The sequence below is a fragment of the Cavia porcellus genome, unplaced genomic scaffold, assembly GCF_034190915.1.
Source record: "Cavia porcellus strain 051 isolate PalLab524CR breed Dunkin Hartley unplaced genomic scaffold, mCavPor4.1 scaffold_37, whole genome shotgun sequence".
NCBI lineage: Eukaryota > Metazoa > Chordata > Mammalia > Rodentia > Caviidae > Cavia > Cavia porcellus.
In genome coordinates this window covers 10,242,463-10,260,319 of record NW_026947520.1, presented here as the reverse complement: position 1 = coordinate 10,260,319, position 17,857 = coordinate 10,242,463, and the positions used below count along the sequence as shown (strand labels likewise).

At 39.2% G+C, this 17,857-nt stretch overlaps 1 protein-coding gene and 1 non-coding gene across 3 annotated transcripts; one reads left to right on the top strand and one right to left on the bottom strand.

Annotated features, from left to right (window-relative positions):
* Positions 1–115: 115 nt before the first annotated feature.
* On the bottom strand, positions 116–187 carry Trnaq-cug (transfer RNA glutamine (anticodon CUG)). Its single transcript has one exon. It is a non-coding gene; the product is annotated as a tRNA-Gln (tRNA).
* A 286-nt stretch (positions 188–473) lies between these two features.
* Positions 474–17,401, top strand: Rab11a (RAB11A, member RAS oncogene family). 2 transcript variants are annotated; one of them, XM_063243306.1, is made up of 6 exons: positions 474–673; positions 7,775–7,970; positions 8,746–8,939; positions 9,497–9,570; positions 10,285–10,365; positions 15,650–17,401. In XM_063243306.1, exons 1-5 carry the CDS (start codon positions 634–636, stop codon positions 10,321–10,323), a joined length of 543 nt encoding a protein of 180 aa, XP_063099376.1. In that variant the 5' UTR covers positions 474–633; the 3' UTR covers positions 10,324–10,365; positions 15,650–17,401. The 2 variants fall into 2 exon arrangements, with proteins under 2 accessions (XP_063099376.1, XP_003463526.1); XM_003463478.5 differs by lacking the exon at positions 9,497–9,570 and having other exon boundaries at positions 475–673.
* Positions 17,402–17,857: the final 456 nt, after the last annotated feature.

Here is a 17,857-nt window from a genome sequence, read left to right as displayed (position 1 = left end):
CATTAAATTCTTACAGGCAGAGATTACACTTTACTTAATTCGAGGCTAGATATAGATATTAATGGTTACATTTCTTAGTGAGATTAAGGACATGGCAACAAAAAGCGAGAGCCACAGGTTCCACCGAGATTTGAACTCGGATCGCTGGATTCAGAGTCCAGAGTGCTAACCATTACACCATGGAACCGCCATGCCTGTGAGGCCGCCTTCGCTTCTCTAGTCCTTAGGAAACCCCGCCCCAACGCCAAACCCCACCCTGAGATAAGAATACCACTTCCCGGCATGGTAGCGCGAGGAACGTGCGAGGGGAAACTCAGCCCGCAGTCACCAAGGACCCCACACCTCCACGTCCCTCTACGAGCCTCCTAGAGACCGAGTATTTGAAGACCCTGGCGAGGAGAGGGCCAAGTTTCACGCCTCAGGGGCGGGGCGGGGCGGGGCGGGGCGAGCACCGCCTACCCGGAAGTACTTCCCCTCAGGGGCTGGGGCCCGCCGGAAGTGACGCAGCGGCAGGGAGGGGCTCTTCCCCGGTCCGGCTGTTGAGGCTCCGCGGTACGGTTATCCCTGCAGCGACGCCCCCTGGTCCCCACCGCTACCGGCGCTGCTCCCGCCCCTTCGCTCCTCGGCCTCGCCATGGGCACCCGTGACGACGAGTACGACTACCTCTTCAAAGGTGAGGCTTGCATACTGTCCGCCGAATCCTCGTCCGGGGACCTGGGACATTCCCGGGGGACCTGCGTGCTGGTCACCGCCGACCTTAAAGGGGCCTCCCTCAGCTTTCCTTCCCGCGCCTCCCGTCCCGCTGTCCCTCCGCCAGCTCTCCCCGTGCCCCTCGCCGGGGGTCTCTCCTTGGGCCCCAAGACCTTCGTCGACGCAGAGCCCCTCGCTGGGTGTCCTTTTCCAAAATTGAGGAGCCCCTGTCTGGGGTTCCGCCGCCCTGCTGCCCCTCCCACCACCTCTCCTTTTGGGCTGAGCGCCTCCTTCCCCTCTCCGGCTCCCATCCTCCCGTCCCTTTGACGGGCCCTTCGCTCTTCCCGGCCTTTCCTGGGGCGCGGACTCCCACGCCAGACTCCCCTTTCCCTCCAAGCGCCCCACCCCGTCCCTTCCGTCCTGGGGCCGGAGGCCGGACCCCCCGCCCCCTCCCCGCCGTTCCAGGGTTAGTAATCTTCCCGTGTCCCCTCCCTCCCGGCCCATGGGCGACTTTGCCTCTGCCTTCCGTCCCTTGCTTTCGGGGTGGCGCGAGGGAGGACACGAATGGTTGTCCATACCCACGCGCGCACTTGTCGCAGTGACCCGGCAGGCTGCTGTGACTTCCCACCTAGTCTTTTTTTTTAATCCCCCCCCCCATCCCCGCTGTTCCTCCTTAGCCCTAATCAGTCCGGGATAACTCTTCCCTCGGCTTTCGAGAAGGGGTTGCGGATGGGTGGTGGCTGTTATCCTTGCCAGACTTGAAGGCCCAGTTCCTGTACAGGAAAGGTTGTGCGCTGCACAAATACTAGCTTGCTTATCACTACGGACTGGTTGCTTCCTGCTGCAACGCTGGGAGGATCCAACAGGAAGGGAAGAGCTCTAGTTGGCTATCAGCCTTTCCCAAATGGTTGGAAACGGAGAGGGGGGATTTGTATGCCCTTTTGCTGTGATTAAATATTATAAGGTAAGGAAACATGAAGTGCCCATGGGTGCAACATTGGAGGATGGGGAGATGGAGAGAAAATAATTGCGTATTGGTTGAGTGTGGAAGGGATCCAAAAAAAATTTTTTTTAACCTAACAAAGATGAAGGATACAGCTTTGAGTGGGAAGAGAGGACAGTAAGTGCTTTTTTTGCTCTGTGAATGCAGTCTCACTTTGTTAGTCTGTCATCGCTCCCGAATTGGAAGGGCAGCCATCAGTAGTGTGCTGAACAAAGATCATTACCAAGGAGGAAGAAGCCATTACTATTGAAAGCTTTACTGTGCAGGGTGGAGTTTGGAAGAGTGTTAAACATTGGTGATTGTTTCTGACTTTATCATTGGATGCTAAGAATGATTGACAAGAGGAATCCGGAAATACTTCTTGGCTTTACCAATACTTTGCAAATCTCGGTATACTGGTTTAGTGTATGGTCCTTACTTTCACTTATTCCCCTAAACCAAAACACCCTGTTAAGTAGGATAAGTGCCTTCAGTAGCCATCCTTACTCTCCTATTTTAAGTCAATTATAGATAAGAAGGTACTTAATTAATTTTTCAAGTAGAAAAAGAGACCTGAATTATTTGAATACTCGTTTTTTTTTTTTTTTTTTTTGTGAAAGCATCTGAGATGACATGAAACTACTTGAGTCCCTGGAGACTTCCAAATTTAGTCGTTAAACAGAAGTTTGTTTTTAAAATACTGTGTAAGTTAGTGGCTTATGCAGCTAGCCTTCTGTGAAGTTATTTAGAACAAGATAGACTGTCAAAGTATTTCTCCTATTTGGTTTGGAACTTGAATGTTGGTTATAGAACGTGGTTTTTTCCCGATGACGATGTTAATTATCCTGGATTGGTTTAGGGAATTTTAATTATGGAAGAAGACCATCCTAACAGTGAGAACACAGGTTTGGAATCACATGGATTTGGGTTCAGCTCCTGACTCGGGTGTTGTATTTCTTTGTGATCTTGAGATAGTTAACTTTTCCTGTGCCTCAGTTCCCTCAACTATAAAAAGGAAATTCTGCAATACCTGCTTCTCAGGACTGTTGTGAGAACTAAGTGAGGCTGTGAAATTTTAGCTCATGGGAGGATTCAGTAAATGGTAATGATGTGAAAAAAGTTACTGTGATTCTTGTCAGTTTTTTAAACCTTAAGTTTTTGTAAATCACAGAGCGTGTATTAGTAAGAAGACATAAAACTAGGAAACTTCTAAAGTACTTGGACTTACATGGGTTATGGGTTCCTTCTGGTCATTAAGTTAATTAAAAATTCTGCTATGCCAGACATGGTGGTTCCTGCTTGTAATCCTAGTGTTTGGGAGGCTGAGGCAGAAGTATCACCCTGAGTTTGAGGCCAGCCTGGGTTTATAGAGTTCAAGGCCATCCTGAGCCACATAGTGGAACCCTCTCAAAAAAATGAAAAAATTCTGCTGAAAATTTTTACTTTTTGAAAACTCTTACAGGATGTGAATCACTTTAGCTTTTTACTTCAGTGCTGATTAATCAATTTTTCATTTACAGTTATTTTAAAACAAAGCAAAAAACTTTGTAAAGTGATTTAATTCTACAGAGATTTATTCACTCAAATGAACTTCAACTCTACTTTGAAGCAATCTTACGTAGCAAGCTTAGTAGTTAAGGGAGTTTTAGTGACAAATGAAGGGATATTTTTACTGGTGTGGGATGGAATAGTTTAAATGTGAATATAACATGAGACGAGGATATATATGTTAAATTAAGTATTTGTTCTTGAATATTAATCTTTAGTTAATTTCTACAGTGAAACCTTGGGGGGGAATTCTAAAACTTTTTAATTTTAAAAACATATTTTATAAGTGCAGGATGGGTTAAGGCCGTGTGGGACACAAGTGAAGTAAGCATCAGTTTTCATTCCTGTTTACAAATACTGTGGAAGACTCTAGTGTAGGTGAAGTAACATTTTCTGGATATATCTGGATACATAGTCTGTGGTTTCAGAGTTTTTCTTTCCAGTGTCATTGAGAGTCGGTAGTAATGAACTATCAGCTGATGGTCAAAAGAATGGTAAATAGGAATCAGTCCAGGTAGTTTTTCTTTTACAATTTTTGGTTGAGCAACTCATATTCACTGAATCTGGAAAAACTTGTGTAGACTTTAGCCTTAATGGATACATTTTATTTTAAAGACTTTGCTTGGCAAATCCCAGCATTTAGGAGGCTGAGGCAGAAAGATTGTGAGTGCAAGGCCAGCCTGGACCATCTAAGGAGACCCTGACTCAACAAAAAGCAAACTAACAAGACTTTGTGCTGTTGGACTATGAATATAATTGAGAGAGTACGAATCTCTTCCAAGGTTATGAACCACAGTATGAAAATGATCAGTTATTCTTTCAGGTGATAAGTTTTTGAACTGTTATGCTTGTGATGTAACAAACTAAATTTTATTCCATTAATTTGCCAGAAAAAGCATAAGTCTGAAATGTGTTTGAAGAGGTGAAAGTTTTTTTATTAAATAGTGGATAATTAATATGTGTATTCTTTTTTTATAGTAATTAGAAATCTGTTTGAGGGATGTACTATATATAAATTGAGAATTACATCTTAGAAATGATGTTAAAACTCAGCAGGTGATGCTAACCAAGTGATGATAAATATTACTTTAGGAATTCTAACAATGCTTAATGTCTAGATGCTGTTATTTACCTTACGTTTGTGTTATTTAGTACATAGCTATTATTGTAAAACTCTTAAATGGAAGTAATTTTAACCTTAGATACTGGTTACAGACAACATTAAAAAAAATCCTGTAAGATGTGATTATATAGTTTCTCAAATTTCAACAACAATTAAAGGGTTGGAGATTTAGGTCACTGGTGGTAAAGCTTTTTCTTATTAGCATGCCGGAGGCCCTGGGTTATCTTCAGCATGCATAGGAGGGATTGTCATTTTAATTAGAAAAACTATTTTGATTATAAATTATTTGAATAGGGGCTGGGGGTATGACTCAGCAGCACAGCACCTGCTTGGCAATCCCAAGATTGTCAATTCGAGTCCTGGTACCCGCCCCCCCCCAAAAAAAAAAAAAAGAGAAAAGGAAAAAAATTATTTGATTAGAAATTTACGTGATCCTATGAAGAAAGCTGTGAAGTTTTGTTTTTTTAAATCAGAGTAAATTCTCTGTTGTTGCTTAGATAACTTATTCCATTCATGCATTTAGATTCCATTCATCCATCCATCCATATATTTGTTTAGCCTAACTGGAATCTTTACCTGTTTTTGTTTTTTTTTTTTTTTTTTTTTTTTGGTAGCTGAAAAGAAGCAGCTTACTGTCTTGGGTCACTTCATAGCCTCTTTGTGGCAGTATCTTTTGTTGTCATTTAAAGTACCCTTTAACAGGTTGTTAGTCTTAATCCTGGTGGTACTGTCCATGTGTAGTTGAGATAACTTTTGTAGTATACAAAGCACTCATGAGTTTTGTATTATTTTGAGATGAATGCATTTTTATAATGTTAAAAAATTAATTAATTTGAGAAAACAAATTCCCTGGCTATTTGAGTTTGGTTTGATAAGGTACTTACTTAATCATTAGTTAGGAGTGGAGGTTGACAGAGAAGTCCAAGCTTGAAGGTGTTAGAATTTCTTCTGTGAGAGCAGAGGGTTTGAGATTTTACTTTTGCTGTAATTTTCCGAGGTGGTCTAAATGTCTTGTTCATATGTACTCATTGCTCTTAATTTATGTGACCCATTCCTGAGTAATGCATGGTAGGGGAATCCCTATAAGGTAAAAATGTAATCCTTTGGGTTTTCCCTTCCTTTTTCTGTTTATTCCTCAAGAAGGATTTTGTATCCTGATAGTGTGAGGGCAGAAGTGATTCCTTTAAAGATTTCTTTAGCAGAATCTGCAGCCTCTTTGACTAAGACGCAACAGTGAATATATGAAGTTTTGTTTTTGTTTTTTAATTTTAGATTGGTTTTTTATTTTACCTATTGCCTATTTTGTTTACCTATAAATTTGTAAAGTCTCTTACTGAAGCTGGGACTTTACTGAAGCTGGGACTCGACTTCACATCCAGAATGGTAGACCTTGGAAATGTCAACTAATGATAAGATTGAAAGTGCATTTATAATTTTTTTTTTTTTAGGCAGGGTCTTGTTCTGCAGAGCAGACTGGCTTTGATCTTACTTGGTAGCCCAGACTGATCCTCCTTCCTGAGTGCTGCAAATATAGCTCTGTACAATCACACCTAGCCTTATTTTCTATATTGTTTTTGTGACCTTTACATCCTCCTTCCTTGGCGTTAGGATGAAAGCATAGCCACAACACTTTAATACCCTGTAATTGACTATAGTTAGAGAGAGCTGCTGTGTGTTGCATGGAGTCACCACTGCCTGGGTGGTTTTTGCTGAGTCAGCAGATAGAGGAAGCCAGCGAGATATGCATTTGATACTGTACTCTGTCCAAGATAGTCCAGAGGTGGGCTTATATCCGATCTTGTGACAAGAAAGGAATGCATAATGGACTCGTTTTTTCCTCTGGCTAGAGTACAGTGAGCTTTTACAGGTTTTACTTCTTTTCCTACCTGCACCACTAGATCCGCCTTCTGAATGAGGCATGATCTTATTCCTTGGCGTTATTAAGCGTGCATGACTGATTTTCTAGTGTTGGCGTGTAAATCTGTCAGCTAGTTTAGACAGGTAAGAAGAAGCATTCATTAGTCATCAACAGAGGGAATAAATGTTTCCTAAATGTCCATAAAAATTCTCACAAATGAAACAGAACGTTGCTCAGATTGTGAAAACCTGTGAATTCGTTTTGGTCTTTACATTTTTGTAGAAAAATGCTTTAAGACAGCTTGTCTTAATTGCCTGTTCTTCCATTTCAAAAACATTCTTAGGTGTACCCAGATAACTGGGTAAAAAATTTACTTTGTGGCTAGTTGTGATGACTCAAATTGATAATCTCAGCACTGTCCCACAGCACTGTGAGACTGAAGCAGGAGGATCACAAATTCCAGCCCCACCCAGGCAACACTGTGACCCAGCAAGACTCTTAATCTCAGAACTTTTAAAAAGGGCAGGAGGCCGGGAATATCTGCCTCCTGTAGAAATCACAGAAGAAAGTTCATCTAGTCAAAACCTCTTTTCAAAAACTTCATGAAGTCAGGAGTAAAAGTGAATGATTAGCTTCCTAAGGGCTGGCTCTGCTTTTAGGGAGGCAGGGCTCTGTCGAGGGGGGCTGTCTCTAGCTTTGTCCTAGTAAAAATGCAGCTATTAAAGGTCATTATAGTTCTGTTAGTGAAGCAGCAAAGTTAGTAACTCTGATGTGTCATATTTTAAATGTTTCATCTTGCCCAGCTGTCCTCACATCACCTAGTCTTCTACAAAACTAAGTAGAACATACTTATTCTTTTCCTTCCCACCCACTAATGCTCTTTGTGTTTGTGTCTGATACATTTTAATATCACAGGTTATTTATTTAGCATAGGATTTATCTTTTTAGATGACTACCTTCTAAAGTAGAAAGGTTGCTACAGTGTTGATAGTAATTATGCCTGTCATCAGTGTGTCTAGTGTACTTATGATTAAAATTACGATTTTGTTTGTTTCTTGGTACCAGGAATTGAACAAGACCGTGTGTTGCCAGCAGGCGCTGTGCCACCGAGCCATATCCCCAGCCTGAAAGTGTAGATTTTTTTTGTACTGGGGATTGAACTCACGACCTTGAGTTTGCCAAGCAGGCACTTAGGCCCCAGAGCTAAACCCCTTGGTAAAATTGTGTTTTTAAGGAGTGGAAAGTAGCTCAATGATAGAGCACTTGCGTAGTTTGCATGAAGCCCTGGTTCAATACCTGTCCCTCAAAAATTTTGTGCTTAATATAGGGTACTCTATCTGTGCTAAGATGATGATGTGTAGAAGTCATTTATGTAGGCAGAAATAGATTAAAAAGGATAAATTGGTTTTATTAATTGGAAATAGGTCAAGAACATGGACTTAATGCCCTTCCTCCATTTCTTTTTAAATATCAGATGCCCGTTTTTCTTACATGAACGTCTATTCTGGTGAAACCATAAAGATGTTTCTGAATGTATTTGCCTCATTCATCCAGCATTAATTTGTGTTTTCAGTTGTCCTTATTGGAGATTCTGGTGTTGGAAAGAGTAATCTCCTGTCTCGATTTACTCGAAATGAGTTTAATCTGGAGAGCAAGAGCACCATTGGAGTAGAGTTTGCAACAAGAAGCATCCAGGTTGATGGGAAAACAATAAAGGCACAGATATGGGATACAGCAGGACAAGAACGATACCGAGCTATAACATCAGCGTAAGTCTTGGAGTTTTTAAGTTCTGTGCCATAGGTTGCCATCAAGTGAATTGTGATTTCGGGTATTGGAAATATGAAGTGGTCTTTCACTCTCCTCTAGAATGCGAGACATAGTGAGAGAGTGAAACCATGGATAACACTGAACCCTGTATCTTTGCTTTATGGCTGTTTTGGGCATGTCTAAATTGCCAGCATCTCTTGCTTTGGACAAGAGACCTTATAATGAGGTTACCAGAACACAAGCACTGCGATACTCTTGACAGTTGATCTGATAGCCCAGAGAGCTGCAGGTGACTAATGGACAGGTAGTTGGCCTAGGGGGAGTTGGGACTAAGAGAATTCATCAAACTGCCTAGGGTAGCATTAGTTTTTCTACTTTTAAATTTTTAAAAATTTTTTAAAATTCAGATTATTTATTTATTTGGTACTGGGGATCAAACTCATGACCTCTTGCTTGCCAGGCAGGTACTGTGCCGCTTCCCCAGTGCCTAGGATAGCATTACTTTAAAAGTTAGGAGTTGTTTATTTTTGGAGGTTTCTATCTAATATATTTGGACTGTAGTTGACTCTGAAGAATGGAAACTGGAATGCACATTAAGTGGGATTACTATACTTTTTTTTTTTTTTTTTTTTTTTTTTTTTTTTTTTTTTTAAGGATTCCAGTATTTGGAATTCTTAGAAATTTATGAGCATTTTTAAAAAGGTATATTCCGTATCTTGAGTTCTGGTGGTCACTTCTATCTTGTTTTTTTTTTTTTTTCTCTGCTGTTTGCAGGTACTATCGTGGAGCTGTAGGTGCCTTACTGGTCTATGACATTGCTAAACATCTCACATATGAAAATGTAGAGCGGTGGCTGAAAGAACTGAGAGACCATGCTGATAGTAACATTGTTATCATGCTTGTGGGCAATAAGAGTGATTTACGTCATCTCAGGGCAGTTCCCACAGATGAAGCCAGAGCCTTTGCAGGTTAGTAACGTGGATTCCATTGTTTAGTGATTCTGTTTGCATATCCTTCCAATGAAGGGATAGGTTGTAATAGTTTCAGAAAGGCTAACATGAATATTCAGCAAGAATTACTGTTTTGAAAATTTGTGTATAGCTCTTTTGTTTAATTTCAGGTTCTTAAAACGTTAATTTTTTGAATTTTTGCTGCCAATAATTAAATACAAATGTCATCCTCTTTTTTCTTCCTTGAAGAGGTATGTGAAACGTACCAATTAATTTGTGTTTGCTGTTCCCCTTTTCATCTACATCTCCTTTCTTTACCATAGCCACTGTGTGTGGGTCTGGAAAGCAACATCCCAGGTAGTGTCAGGGACCAACAAGGATACAGTTCCTTAGGAGCTGTCACTTTTCTGGCTCCATAGAAGCTCTCCCTGTCTCTTGCCACCATTGTAAAAGGGATGTTTGTTAGGAACAACTTCCAGAAAGCAGCATTGTATATTCTTGGCCAGTAAAAGTCATGATCTTATACTAGTGGTTATATTGTGAATACTTTTTCAATAATATTTTTAATGTCTCAGGGAAGAACACTTTGTCTATGCAAAGGATTGAACCCAGAGTCTCCTGCATACTAGGCAAGCTCTCTACCACAGAGGTACACCTCCAGTGCTTTTTAAAACTTATTTCAGGCCAGGGTCTTGTTACGTTGCTCAGGCTGGCCTTGCATTTACAATGCTTTTGCCTCAGCCTCCCAAGTACAGGGGATAATAGGTATGTGCCTCCATTGCCTTGCTAGGAGAGAGAGCTTTATTTCAAATAGCTGCAGAATTATAAGGGAATACCGTGGCTGTGTGGTTAGTAGAGAACAAAGTGAAGAACCGAAATAGCTGGATATTTAAAAAGTTTATTACCTTTTGAATAGTATCATTTATTTCTAGTGGCAGTATTTAGAGAGGAGTATTTTTAACTAAGTCAATGAAAAATTTTCATTGTTAATTTTAGTTTCCTGAAACATAAATAGTGTCCTTTCTGTTCCAGAAGTTGCAGGGTCTTGAGAAAATAAGATTCTGTCAGTTTGCCTTTTAAGGTCTTGAGTATATCTTATCCCTTGTTTTAAAACCTGCCAGGGACTAGGGGTGCAGCTCACTGGTAAAATGCTTTCTTCACATGTGCCAAGGCTCTGATTAGATCCTTAGCACCATGGTGTGTGTGTCGGGGGTGGGTGGGATTGTTGCCTTCTGGCTAGAAGTAGATCTTGGGTGGGGTATGGCTTGGAGTTAATAATCTTGCTCAGTATGTTTAAGGCCTTGGGTTCGATCCCTACAACTCAGGACAACAAAACTTGACTGGTTTTTGTGTCTTCCCATAGAAAAGAATGGTTTGTCATTCATTGAGACATCTGCTCTAGACTCGACAAATGTAGAAGCTGCTTTCCAAACAATTCTAACAGGTAAGACTTACATTTCAGGTTATACCAGTAGGAAATGGAAGTTTTAGGTAGGTAACTTAAATGAATCAGGAAATTGTGTGTTGCACCATAGGAGAACTACTAATGTAAGAGCAGTTTAAAGGGCAAATTAGTTACAACCCTTGCTCATTAAACTTCAGTTATCCTTATTCATCTGGTTTACATGTATCCTATACAGCATAAAGTTATGTTTAAATGTACTTTGTTTTTTAAAATGTGTTTTCAGGAGATAAATTTTGAGATCCCAGTTATAGACAGATGTAAGCACCCCTTTGTCTTCCCACAGAAAAGAATGGTTTGTGGAAAAAGCTAAAAAAATACAATTTTAAAAATTTAAGTGAAGCAGCAAGGTGTCACTTATAGTTGAAAGCAGCCAGTGATTGTACCTAGAGAAGCTTAAACTAGCAATGGGAGAGGGACAGAGTTCATGCTGTTTGGGAGTGGAGATAACCAGGTCACGCACCTGGATAAGAGGAGGGTTTTATTTGTGCTGACTCATATTTACTCTGACTTTATTAGAATGACCAGATTTCAGTAAATTTGGTCTTAATTCTTTAATAAGTACCTTGATGGGTTGTTTTTAAGAACTCCTGAATTACTTTTGAGAATTCATGAATTAGAATATAGTCTTAATATATAGTTTTGAGTGGCCTGAGAAGTCCAAAATAGAATTGTTTAAATTACTTTTTGGCTATATTGTAATAAGTTCTAATTTAGTACAATGTGTATGTTAGAGGGAAACAGGTTTTTAACTGTATTTCTGTAAAAATGAAAGGAGTAAAGCCAAAGAATGAAGCACATGGGCCTGGAATCTCAACTTGGGATCTAGTCCTGTTTTCTTCACTTAACTTTATAATCCTAGGCAAATTATTTAACCAATTTAGGCCTTAAGCTTTTTTCCTCAGTAGTGGAATTGAACCCAGGGCCTGCTTCCTCAGACCCCCTGCCCTTCCTTTTTTTTTTTTTTTCTTTTTTTGTCTTTTTGAGACAGGGTCTCGCTGTGCAGTTCAGGCTGGTCTTGGGCTCACTTTGTAGCCTAGGCTGGTTTCGAACTCAATCTCTTGCAGATCCTCCTGCGTGCTGGGATTACAGGCGTAAACCACCACGCCCGGCTTGCCCTTCCTTTTTTGAGAAGGGTCTTCTAAGTTGTTTGGCTTTGTTTGAGACTATGATCTTCTTACCTCAGCTTCCCAGAGTCCTGGGATTACAAGCATATAATTGTGCTCATATAGGCCTTAATTTTTTCATGTGTAAAGTTCAGATACGTTTTGAGAGTTATTTCCTTCTTGAGAGAGGACTTATATTTTTAAAATCTTGTGATATGATTTAATTTGACTGTTAATGCTGCTTAAAGATTTTTGTTTCTCTTAACACCCAGCAAAGTGGTTTATCACTGAGACATTTGCTATAGATATCAAGTATCAGAATGAGTTAGTGCTTGTAAAGAGCTTAGCTGAATATAGTAGTGCATACCTGTAATGGTAGCACTCTGAAGGCTGAGGCAGGAGGATCACTGAATTCAAAGCCACCTTGCTTGAACTGTATAGTGACTGTCTCAAAAAAACAAAAGAAAAAACTTTATCCTGTTACATAGTGAAAATGAATAAATTAGTACTTAACTAGTAAGGCATGAAAAAAAACTTACTTAAAATAATTATCAGTGATTTATATGCCATCATTTCAATTTTCTGTTATCAGAAAACAGTAATCATAACTAGATCTAGGGTCAGATAAACATTTTTGGAGCACAGTAATTTAGAATCTTTTCTGTGTCAAGTCTCACTACTAGTTGTTTCAAGAGAACAAATTTCAAAATTTGCAAGTCCTACCTTTTTCTTTATTACTTCTTGCATGAATTCCATTGAATCAACGTGCAGAGTACTAGATTGAGACCAAGGAGTTCTGGACTTTTATACATAGGCTGTGTAACTCAAGTCATTGAACCCCCCTGGTCCTAAGATTCACAGTGGGACTGGCCTGGCCTTAAACTCGCTGTGTAGTCTAGGCTGATCTCAAACTCCCAGTGATCCTCCAGCCTCAGCCTCCTGAGTGCTGGGATTACAGTTGTGTGCCACCATATCTAGCGTCATAGTGTTTTAAAAGGTGAGTTGAGTCACCTTAATGGTCTGTGAATCTGTAAGGTCAATGAAAACCTTACTTAAAAGGAATTTTCAGGCAGTCTTTACTGTTGGGACATTCCATACAATGATTTCTCCATGATTAAATTCAGATTGTAGACTTACAGCAGGATTGCCACAGAAGTGGTTTCAATACATCCTATCAGGAGGCTTGTGATATTGAGCCAGTCTTACTTATTACTGGTATCGGTAACTTTGATTACTTGTTTAAAGTGATATTTGCCAGATTTCTCCGTATACTTAGTAAGTCCAATGTACCTTTTTAGTGTAAAGAGTAAATTCTTAATTCTGTGGCTGAGAAAATTTTATTACACTTAGCTTATTGCCTCTTTAAAGAGGAGGGATGCTAAATCAGGGTGGTGGCACAAGCCTGTAAATCTGAGCCCTGTGTGTAAATTGAAACCCAACCTGAGCAATTTAGCCACTTAGAAAGACCCTGTTTCAAAAGAAGATGGTGTGTGTGTGTGTAAATGTAACTTAGTACAAAGGCCCTGGGTTCAATCCCTATCACCAAAAAAAAGGAATGGAGGTATGGGAGAGGGTATAGTTTTCAACTATTGATTTATCACTTTAGTTAGAATTTTTTAAATTAAGTGTAGGTAGCTGTTTTTCTTGGCACATGAGAGCCTTACTTTAAATACATGTGAATATATAAAATCAGAATTTTCCATTTGCTTGTTTGTTGTGAGACAGGGTCTTGCGGTGCGGTTCAGGCTGGCCTTGAGGACTCTAGGCAAGTCTTCCTGCGTTAGCCTCTCAAGTGCTAGGGTTGCAGGTGTGTATCACCAACACCTGGCTTCAGGATGGTTTTTTTTTTTTTTTTTTTTTTTTGGTCTTTTTTGAGACGAGGTCTCGCTATGCAGTTCAGGCTGGCCTTGAGCTCACTTTGTAGCCCAGGCTGGTCTCGAACTTGCAGCGGTCCCACCTCAGCCTCCGAAGTGTTGGGATTACAGGCGTGAGCCCCCACGCCTGGCTCCTGGATGTTTTTTGACCTTTGAGAAACTTAGTGGTGAACAGGGGACTTGAGATCTAGCAAAAGTTTCTACCTATGCTGTAGTGAAATAATATAGATTTGTGTTGTTTTCACAATTTTTGGAGGAATTAATTTTAACTTTTCTTGTTCCTTAATTGGAAACCCTGGCCTTTAATTTCCTTAGAATTATGTTGCTATTTGATTCACATGTCCATTAGAGTAAAAGACATATGTCATTTTTATTAGCTTTGCCTCATTATATTTAGAGCTACTTTACATTAATGTTACTTTATATTTGGATCTTCTACACGAGATTCTAATAGAACATTAAAGCAGAAGTCCTTTTCTTTCTAATCATAACTAAGCTCTGGACATTTTGAAAAGGAATTGCACAGGAATTAAGTGTGTCCCATTCAGTAAGACCATGCCCTTGAAAGAGGGAAATACAGTACTTGCCTCTGGTTTAGCAAGTTACTTGTCCCAAGATCCTTCTCCCACTGGAATGCTAATCGTTTCTAATCAGATACTGTACCAGCTGGAAAGTACCTGCTTCCTATTTTCTTATCCAAGTTCTTTTTCTTTTTTTTTGTTAATGACACACCAAGCCCTAAGAGATTTAAATTATTTGGGAGCTGCTTAGAACTGATTACACCTGCAGAAAAAGTTTTGTTCCTAATTTTCTGGCCAATAGTTATCTTTTTATTGCCTTCCAGCGTTTTTATTAGCAGTCATCTCTGGTGACTGGAGCGATGCAGCAGTAATCCGTTTCTGAAAGAGGGCAGCGCTTGCAGGCAGTTACACAACACTGCTCAAATGCCTTGCTTTGTAGAGAGACCTCTTTAATTATTTACTTCTCTTGTGTTCCATGAGGTCTGCCTTTGCTTCTTCCAGTATTATATGTATTATAGAGTCTGAAGGAATTTTTGTTTCGTCTTTCCTTAACTGAATCTTCAAAACAACTAGTAAAGAAGTTAAAACTGACAGGGGTCACATTTAGTCATTTGCCGTTGAACAAGAAAATCCAGCCAATTTGGCATTAGAAAACGCAGAATGAAAGGTACAGTTTAACCACAAATTGATGATTATCTTTATTTCTTAGTCACTAGCGTAATTACACGAAGAGTGAATTCTTTTCCTTTATCTTGACACACTCCCATCCCTTCCTTTTCAATCAGAAGAGTCTAAATGAAGACTCTTGTGTGTGTATTTTTAAAAATTTTATTCAGCCACTTACCTTTATTGTCACGGGTTTTCCCCTCTTTTCTCCACAACCTTCTCAGGTATAAATTTTGCCTGCCTGTCCCTGACCCCCGCAAAAGCAAACAAGGGTATATTCTAACCACTGTGTTAGTTTACATATTAAGTTGATTACAGTGTCATGAAAGTGTATGCCCATAAAATAAGTTGCCTCTTTTGAATAATACCTTTTAACTTTAATTCAGGAGATCCCTAATAAACACATTAGGTTCTCCCTTCTCTCCTTTGAGACTTTATCATGTTTAGGAAGTTGTGCTTTCCATACACAGCCTAGAAAAAATACAAGATGTATCTGATAGTGCAGATTTATTTATATATACAATGTCAATGTATGCAGGCTTTTTTTATAAAGGTAGACTGAAAAAGTAGTAGGATAAAAATACTTAAATGATTTATTTCAGATCTATGTCTGTAAACTGTAACATTCTTTAAAACAATATTTTACTGACATGCTAATCTTTCCTTTTAAAATGGAAAAGCTCTTTCTTTTTTTTTTTTTTTTTTTTTTCTGATACTTTGATTGGCATCGAACTCATGACTGCATGCTTGCAAGGCAGGCACTTGTGCCACTGAGCTGAATCCCCAGTCCAGCTCTTTTCTTTTTTTATGAAAAGAAAATTTTTGTGTTTTGTTTTGAAACAGTGTTTGACTATGTAGTTCAGGCTAACCTTCAATTCTTGGCAATCCTCCTGCCTCAGTCTCCCAGGTGCTAGGATTATAGGCATGTGGCAGTGTGCTGGCAGGAAAGGGAAAATTTTAAAATAATGGTTTGTTCTAATTAGTGGCTCTTTGAAAGTAAAATGTTAAACTTACATATTTTCTGTAGGGTGTATCTGCTATCATGTGTTTTATAGTAACTCTGCATGGATTTACTCTTAAATATTTTTCTCTTTTTCAGAGATATACCGTATTGTCTCTCAGAAGCAAATGTCAGACAGACGCGAAAATGACATGTCTCCTAGCAACAACGTGGTTCCCATTCATGTTCCGCCAACCACTGAAAACAAGCCAAAGGTGCAGTGCTGTCAGAACATCTGACGCGTCTCTCTCCTCCCCCAGAAGGCTGTGTATAGTCCATTTCCCAGGTCTGAGGTTTAAATATATTTGTAATTCCTGTGGTCACTTTTGTGTTTGATTACTTTACTTCCTCACACTTAATGAATTCTCCCGTGTCTTAAGTCTTTTGATTTTATCTTTATAAAATCATCCACTTTGTCCCGAATAACTGCAGTTTTTTTCCCATGCTATGGCTTCACTGGCCTTAGTTTAATAAATTGAACGTTTGAATTCCTCAGTTATTGTTTACTTTTCATCATGAAAACCTGTCTCTGTAGGACTTAGTTGAACTTGTTCACTTGAAGCTCAGACCCACTGGTCTTGATCAAATCAAATGAAGAAGACCTTAGAAATAAGCTATTATTTTGCCACAGAGCCACTTAGAAGTAGTCCACTCTCCTCTCAGTGCAGTGTATATTTCAACAAATCTGAGACTTGCCCTGTAAACATAGCAGGATTTTGTGAAAATTTTCCATTATTCTGGAAGTCAATTTCTAAAATGCCTTAATAGGTTTATGTAGTTTAGTACATTTTGATTTAATTTTTTGTAAGCCTCAAAGTTGATTAGAAAGGAGGGCACTTTTTTTCCAGACAAGAATTATCCTAATAAACACAAAAGACTGTTACAGTTTGGGTTGGGGTTATGGTTATGGGGCCAATAAGTTAAAACAGTGCCGCCTGGCAGGCCAGGAACTAGAGACCAGCAGAATTCCTTCTGAAGGGTCTCTTCTGCAGTGATCAGGCAGCCCAAGTCATTTAGTTGATCTCATCTCCCAGCCATAGATTATGTGGCATTTTATTGCTCAGGCAATAACTGGTTTAATGCTGGTAATATCAAATTTTAAATGTTAATTTTGTTTAAAAACCTTCCAGTAAGTGAAATACAGCCTAGTTTTATCACCATATCCACCAGCAGGCATGGGTGATCGTTTTAGCAATGCTTATATTTGAGTTTTGCAGTGTATAATGGAATATAGTCTAGTTAAATCTTTGGTTTTAGTATGTCTAAAGGATACAGTGAGAGGTTAATTTATGCTCAAGTGGTACCACTTAAAGGCATGTATTCTTTAGTATGTAAAATGAAATAGTACCTTGAGTTTAAATAGAATGCATTTAGGCATTATAGAGACCTGAAGTCATTTTTTTCCACTACATTATTGAAATCAATGGAACAACTAGTTCCTCATTCAGAAATGTGCACACTAATAGTTTTACTTCCTTCTGTGGATAATATTAAGCACTTCTCTGCAGTTTACTGAATGTTGTCAACTGCAGTGATAACTTCAGGTTGATGGGATATCAAAAACTATATCTGTGTGGGCTTGCATAGATTTACTATGTTTCATAGTTAATCTGTCTTTTGCGGTGCTCATGATGTGTGGAGTGCACGGAAGGCATTGCTGTAGTCTGTCATTTCCTGTGTAGCCGTTTTACTGTTTTAGTGTATTGGTTATAAAGATACTATTATCTATTTGTAAATTGCTACTTTGTATTTTATGCATGCTCTGTAACTTGATTTTGTTTTTGTTTTTGTTTTTAGTTGTTGATTTGGAATATATTCTCATTCTAATAAACAGTTATAGGGGGTCTATTCTTTATGTTGTCAGATTACATTTTCTTTTGAGTCCTTTGCATGCAGTGCTGGAATACTTGATTCTGATGAGTGAGCACACAAGTACTTGCATTATCAAGTACACATTGAATTGGGGCATCAGTGTCTGAATTCCGGTGTGATATTAGACCTCAAGTTCAGTTATGTTTTTCTTGGGAGAGGTATTAATAAACATGGGGAAATAGTTTCTTTACTTCCATGTGTAACAGTATCACAAGACACAGGAAAAGTCTCCATCTCTGTTTTATTTGAAACTGAGAGTAAGTTTTTTCAGTATTTTGCTGGCTTGATCCTCCTTTTCAGCTATCATAATATTGAACATGCTTTTAACCTGTTACATCATCCTGAAAAAGTCATTTAGCCTTTGTATCTTGATCTAAACTTAAATGTTGTTGTCTCAAGTGTGATTTCTTTTTAATAATAGTTGCCACTAGGTAA

Coding starts and splice junctions, on each gene's coding strand:
- Rab11a (XM_003463478.5), top strand. CDS start 634: ATGGGCACCCGTGACGACGAGTACGACTACCTCTTCAAAG. Junction 7,971..8,745: donor TACCGAGCTATAACATCAGC/GTAAGTCTTGGA, acceptor TGCTGTTTGCAG/GTACTATCGTGGAGCTGTAG. Junction 10,366..15,649: donor TTTCCAAACAATTCTAACAG/GTAAGACTTACA, acceptor TCTCTTTTTCAG/AGATATACCGTATTGTCTCT.